General features: G+C 44.1%; 1 protein-coding gene across 1 annotated transcript in view; it reads right to left on the bottom strand.

The window, feature by feature from the left end:
• Nucleotides 1-788: 788 nt before the first annotated feature.
• The window catches only part of obscnb (obscurin, cytoskeletal calmodulin and titin-interacting RhoGEF b), a 67,701-nt gene continuing 62,489 nt past the window's right edge, over nucleotides 789-6,000 (bottom strand). Inside the window, exons 70-79 of the mRNA XM_071926472.2 lie at nucleotides 5,716-5,880; nucleotides 5,136-5,294; nucleotides 4,838-5,015; nucleotides 4,548-4,661; nucleotides 4,107-4,274; nucleotides 3,764-3,866; nucleotides 3,511-3,640; nucleotides 3,171-3,264; nucleotides 2,918-2,960; nucleotides 789-2,022 (exon numbers count right to left, since the gene is read on the bottom strand). Of these exons, the coding sequence (XP_071782573.2) occupies nucleotides 894-2,022; nucleotides 2,918-2,960; nucleotides 3,171-3,264; nucleotides 3,511-3,640; nucleotides 3,764-3,866; nucleotides 4,107-4,274; nucleotides 4,548-4,661; nucleotides 4,838-5,015; nucleotides 5,136-5,294; nucleotides 5,716-5,880 (2,283 nt within the window). The 3' untranslated portion in view covers nucleotides 789-893. The remainder of the gene's footprint in view (nucleotides 2,023-2,917; nucleotides 2,961-3,170; nucleotides 3,265-3,510; nucleotides 3,641-3,763; nucleotides 3,867-4,106; nucleotides 4,275-4,547; nucleotides 4,662-4,837; nucleotides 5,016-5,135; nucleotides 5,295-5,715; nucleotides 5,881-6,000) is intronic.

Genomic DNA, 6,000 nt, shown 5'->3' with positions numbered 1-6,000 from the left:
ATCAAAGCTCTTTGTTGTTGATTTTTTTGCATGTGCACAAGTTAGTGTTTCCTTTCATAGGATTCATTCGTACAAACTGTCATCATCACTGTTGCACATTCATTTAACTTAGAGCAACACTTGAAAAGAACTTTTACATATCACGACATCTTGACTTCATTAACACTTCAACATTTGCTGCTCCAGGAATCTGTAGCCACCACTGATGTTAAGGTTTTGTTTTTTCAAACGACATTATCAATCACTGCAAAAGGAAACATTGCTTGAAAAGTACAAAAGTAAAAACTGAGAAAAATATACCTAAATATAACTCTGTGATTATGCTTTCAAAATGAAAGCATGTGGCATCACTAAGGATACCCAGAGCAGTTAATATTGATGGGTGACAGTTCATGAACTTGTATGAAGGTATGTATACTTAAAGTCCAAACTTAAAAAACTTCAACAAGCGACAAGGGACACTGTGAAGTTATAGCCAACAAAGACACTGAAATGACATTCAGAGCATCTGCCACTTAACAGTTCAATAGTAATATTATATGTCATATTATATGTCACATAGCATTTGTAACAGAGCAGCATAGAACTGAAACCTGCTTACAATGACATCTACATGATTATAACTACATATTCCAACTCTGTTTTGAAGTTTGTCAAAACACCTTGTCTAATGAGATCATCTGACTCTGTTTAACCATTTGACAAGGGAAAAAAAAACTCACAGGATGGGCCTATCACTTTTCTGATGGGTTGCTTCAAAATGGAATGGTCTGTCATATGCAGTAAATGTAAGGTTAGAATATGCTCTTTTTTTAAGTAGAAATGGCCCCATTTAAGACTAAAAGGGTTGCGGTACCAAATTAAAATTGCTTCTACTCCGGTTATTTTCAAAGCTATTTGTTCTGATAGCGGTTATCACTAATTTGAAGAGTGACTGGGTTGCCCACTGATGTGTAGCCGTAGGTCTGGGTTGACACTTTGGTTTTAAAGCTCTGCTGCCCGCCCTCAACTCTCTGCACCTCTGAGCAGTACGAGGGCTTGACTTCCAGCTTCGCGTGGCTCACTTGGATCGGGACGTCCCTCTCCCTCCTGGACTGCGCTCCGCTGGCTTGGGGGGCGGCAGATGAGAAAAGGCTGCTGGAGAGATGCTCCCTGAAGCGGCTGAAGAAACCGGGCCTCTGCCTCGGGGCCACAACGGGCCGCCCCACGTTGAGGAGCACAGGCTGGCCCACTGCGGACCCGCCGATCTCCCTCTGGAGCACAGAGATCTCACAGGGCTTTTCAGCGGGGGGGCGGTGGGTGTCGGAGGAGCCGTAGGTCTCTCCTTCCTCTGGGACGTAATCCTCCAAGTCCTCGAGGGTCAGGACGTGGCCTCCTTGGGTCAGGATCTTAGGCTCCCGCTCTCTGAGCAGGTCGCTTTCACCGTCTTCATCATCGGGCTCGAAGATGACAGTTTCTTGATCGTCCAGGTCCTCGCTATCCTCTCCATCTGGAGTCAGGACAGATGAGACCTCGTGAATCTCTCCAGTGATTCCAGAGGCAGAGCCAGAGGGGGCAGCACTCTCCTCTGCCTCCCAGGAGAGAGGCTGGCTGCTGACCTCTCCCTGCAGCTCGGCCTGCGCCTGCTCCACCAGCTTGTTGTTGGAATTGTTAGCGTTGGGGTTTTCTGGTGGCGACCTCTTGGGTCTGGCACCAGAGGGAGTGTTTCCTCGCTCAGACCCTGCTGGTGACAAGCCTCTCCTCCTGGGCAGCCTGGGGGATTTATTCACCTTGTACTCAATGATCTCTTCTACCTCCACCCACTTGGGCTTGCTATCCATCGACCTGGCTTCAGCACCCTCGGGCTGAGTGACATAGAGGGTGGGGATAGTGGTCTTCCTCGCAGCGGGCAGCCTCCTCTGCCTGGCTGCAGGAGGCTCTGGGGTGGAGGTCTCAGAGCGGTAGGCCCCAGTGATAGTCATACCAGGGGACTTGTGTCTCTTCATGCGCGTGTTCTTCACCACAGTGGTTATAGTCTCCTCACTGGAACAAAGAGAAAGAAGATCAAAGACGTTATCAAAGCTACAGACAAAGATTTCCCCTTCGAAATGCAGGACTGCATGCCATTTTCACACTGTTGATCAAAGTTTACAGACAGAAAACTCCACTCATACTGTAACAAAGTACCGGCACTGAGCTATGCAACTAATTGTGAAAAGGTTACTCCCCAATGGTTTTCTATCAGGACAATCTGATATCCATACTGGATGCCATTTAAGGCCAAAGTGAGAAGCTTTGCCCAAAATGGAATACAAACTAAAACAAGCCTGTTCTCATTAAACAGGATTATCAACACAACAGTGTGAAGTCTTGGTTTCAAATATAAATGCTGCAATTGTAAGGCTGCTGATTAAAGTAGGCAACACCATGGTGAGAATAGCCCATCCTTTCATCATCCTTGTGGGAGAGCCCTTCACACTCAGGCTTTAAATACTACATGATAATGCATACATGGGGCCAGGGAAAGAGAGGCGCACACACACACACACACACACACACACACACACACACACACACACACACACACACACAAGTGCTCCAAATTGGCTCTGAACTGAATAGACCAGGTGCATATTGATCCCTGCTGCCTGTACAACATAATTTAGTCCATGGCAACTTTTGGCAAGCTTTATCTAGATTGCTAGGCCAAAAAATGCTGCATTCAGTTATGTGTCACAAAGCCAACAACTGCAGTAATAATCTTTCCAAACCTGAAACTTGTTTGAAGATTGTCCATGTTGACAAACTACCTCACAACTTATATTTCTTAGTAGGATGGTATACAATGCAGAGGTATTGTCTACAGGATGGCATGATGTCAAACCAGGTAACAGACATGCTTCATGCACATGGTTCATTTTAGCCTGATCACACTTACATGATGATGGTTTTCTTTGGTATTTTAGTCTCCTGCTCAGTAACTATGGGGAAAGCACAATGAATGAGAATTAATGGACAAAGCAAGATGATTAGACTAAGCTAGAGTTAAAAAGAATTAAATCTACAATATGTGATGCATCAACCTATAGTGCATCTATAAACTGGCATTATTATTATTACATATTCAGAACCTGTACAAAGATGTGCATATTATATTAAGAGAAAGAGAGTGTATGAATGTGAGTTCCTACCTTCAATGGTGATGGCCTGCTCTCCAGTGCGAGCCACAGCAGAGGGGAGGACTAAGTCAGCAGCACACTTGGCACTGCCCAGACGATTGGACAACTGGCAACGGCAGGGAATATATTTTTAGGCTACTGAACAAATGGGTGTTATTGTGTTTAGATGATGTCAACTGACTTAAATCAACCCTTCAGTGCATAACTAAGTATGATCCTAAAATGATCCAGAGTGATTCTTACTTTACAAAACATACACTGGCTAGTGTCGGTGCTCATTATTTTCTATCTACATTTTAATTAAAATAACAAAGTCCTGTGATTCAAGTATGGTGTTTGATTGTAGACCAACCTCACACTCGTAGTGTCCCAGGTCTCTCTCTGTCAGGCATTTGATTACCAGGACCAGCACCCCGCTACGGGTCTCACTGTAGGTCTGATACTTCTCCTGGTCAGTCAGCAGCCTGCCGTCCTTGAACCATCTTGACCATACACAAGCATATACAGTCAGAGACGAAAGGTAACACAGAGGGTGACAGAATTAAGGACCTAAATTAAGTTATGGTAATATCAAACATAACATATAGTGAGTGATGAGTGCATACCTGATCTTGGGGCTGGGTGCACTCTGTATGATGCAGGTGAACTGAGCGTCCTCACCAGCAACAAAGGTGGCATTCCTCAGCTTGTTCACAAAACGAGGAGGCACTGCAAGGAACACCTCAAAATTGAATACACATTAAAGCCCTAGAGAGGGTTTTTCATTCAAGATTTTTTTTTTTGCAGATCCCCAAATCATTACTAATTTCCAAATGGTCTTCAATTTTAGCGAAAACAAGACTTAAGTCGAACTACAGTCTGACTCATCACTAATATTTCCTATGGTGTATTATAGTTTTAAATGTAAACATTAGGGTATCATAAGCCACTGTATCAAATGCCACTTACCCTGAACAGTGATCTTTCCTAGGGTGCTGGCGTTGCCAGCTGAGCTGGTGGCGAAGCACATGTACTGTCCAGAATCATCTGCTGTCATGTTATCCAGGATCAGTGTGCAGGAACCATCAGGATCCTCAATGATAATGTGATGAGGATCTGCCTCCACTGCACGTCCATCTGCGTCCAACAAGTACACAAAGGTATTGATGAAACATATCGTAGTTACAGTCAAGTGCAACATCAGCAGCCATGTTGCACATAGTTTGGTCTCAGATACTGTTTGTATGAAAGTTACTTTCTCACTCAGTGGTTTAGGGCATGTACCAATTCCAGAAAAAAAACCTCAAACACCCACACCCATCTTTGCTGTTACTCCCCATTATATACTGTCCAGTAAAGCAGAAATGAGGGGGAAAAAAAGAAATGTTGTACATGCAAACACTCCCTTACCCTTGTACCACGTGACTGTAGGTTTGGGTATTCCAGTGGCCTTGCAGGCCAGCTTAACAGTCTGTCCCAGCTCTGCTGTGCAGTCTGCCAGAATTTCATCAAAATCAGGGGGACCTGGAAGAACAGATTATATAATAATATTACTATACATATCCATACATTACTGTAAATATATACTGTGGGATAGAAAAGACAGAATGAGGTAAAGAATAAGAGTAGGATAGTATGTATTTGTGTGTGTGCATGAGTATGTCTGCATGTGTGTGTGTGTGTGCGTGTGTCCCACTCACTCCATGCAGGCATGCTATAGCGCTGCTGCAGTTCTCGGAGGTCTCTCAGCCACGAGTTCTTGATGATAATGGTGCGGGCCTGCAAGGTGTATTTCCTTACAGAGTCCTCACGTTCATGCCAGATCTCAAAGGCACGGTCATCACCCTCCACTGTCTCATTCACATCAATGTTATTCAGCTGCAATAGAACGAAGAATACAGCAAACATCAGTCAAGCTGCAGACCATGAGAGAGGAAAGATGACAGTAAGAGCCTTAACATGAGAATGAGGACAGAGTAATTATAGCAAAGGTCTTACCTTCATCATATTCTTAAAGACATAGGCCTGCGTATCAGTGTTGCTGTCTCTCTTGGGTTTGCAGATTATACAGTAGTTCTTAAAGAGGAAGAGGTGGCGGTGGTGACCTCTAGAGGACGTCCTAATTCCAGGAGCCCCCTCCCACACTTGGAAGGGTCCCTGGTGCAAAACACAGAATAAACAATCAATCAAACACAAACACAATCAAACCCCCAATATAGACTGGATTGATTTAGAGCTTGAAGTGGCTTCTTAAGAGTGTTTAGCCGCTGCCCAAGCCAGAGCGGGGTTAGTTGACTTTGTTCGTGAAGAAAACAAAGGCCTGTGTATCTAAAATTACCAAGTGAGTTAACGTGATGCTGTAAAGTGCAACATGGATGAGATGAATATGCCGATCACTCCTGCTGCTGCAGCAGAGGAAGAAAAGCTAATGAAACTAATTGGAAAACGCAGAGCTAAACTAGCAGTCTGCACACATAAAATGAATGAAATAAAACAGTATCATTAATATAATAAAATCACTGATGACTCAAACTCCAACTTACTATTACTCAGCAATGCCACAATAACTAGCTCCTACCTGTCTAATGGGCTCTCCTAGTACTTCCAGAGTGGCGGGATAGTTCTCGATCATGGAGACATGGTGGGTGTTCTCTGAGCGCTGAGGAAGCGATGACACCATGGCATAAGCTTCCTCCAGGAGGCAGCAGTTCTGACCATTTTTCGCCTTGTTCCGGATCAGCTCCTAAAGATGGGAAGAGTGACAGGTGTGGGGGAAGCAGGGATTTCAGTAAAAGTGAGATGGAATTTTGTGAAATTACATCTGCAAGTATATCTGCTTTCAAATTCCTAATAAAAACACAAT

This window comes from Centroberyx gerrardi, chromosome 13 (assembly GCF_048128805.1).
Source record: "Centroberyx gerrardi isolate f3 chromosome 13, fCenGer3.hap1.cur.20231027, whole genome shotgun sequence".
In the NCBI taxonomy this organism is placed as follows: Eukaryota; Metazoa; Chordata; class Actinopteri; order Beryciformes; family Berycidae; genus Centroberyx; species Centroberyx gerrardi.
The sequence above is the reverse complement of the archived record's forward strand: the minus strand, read 5'-3'. Positions and strand labels throughout refer to the sequence as shown.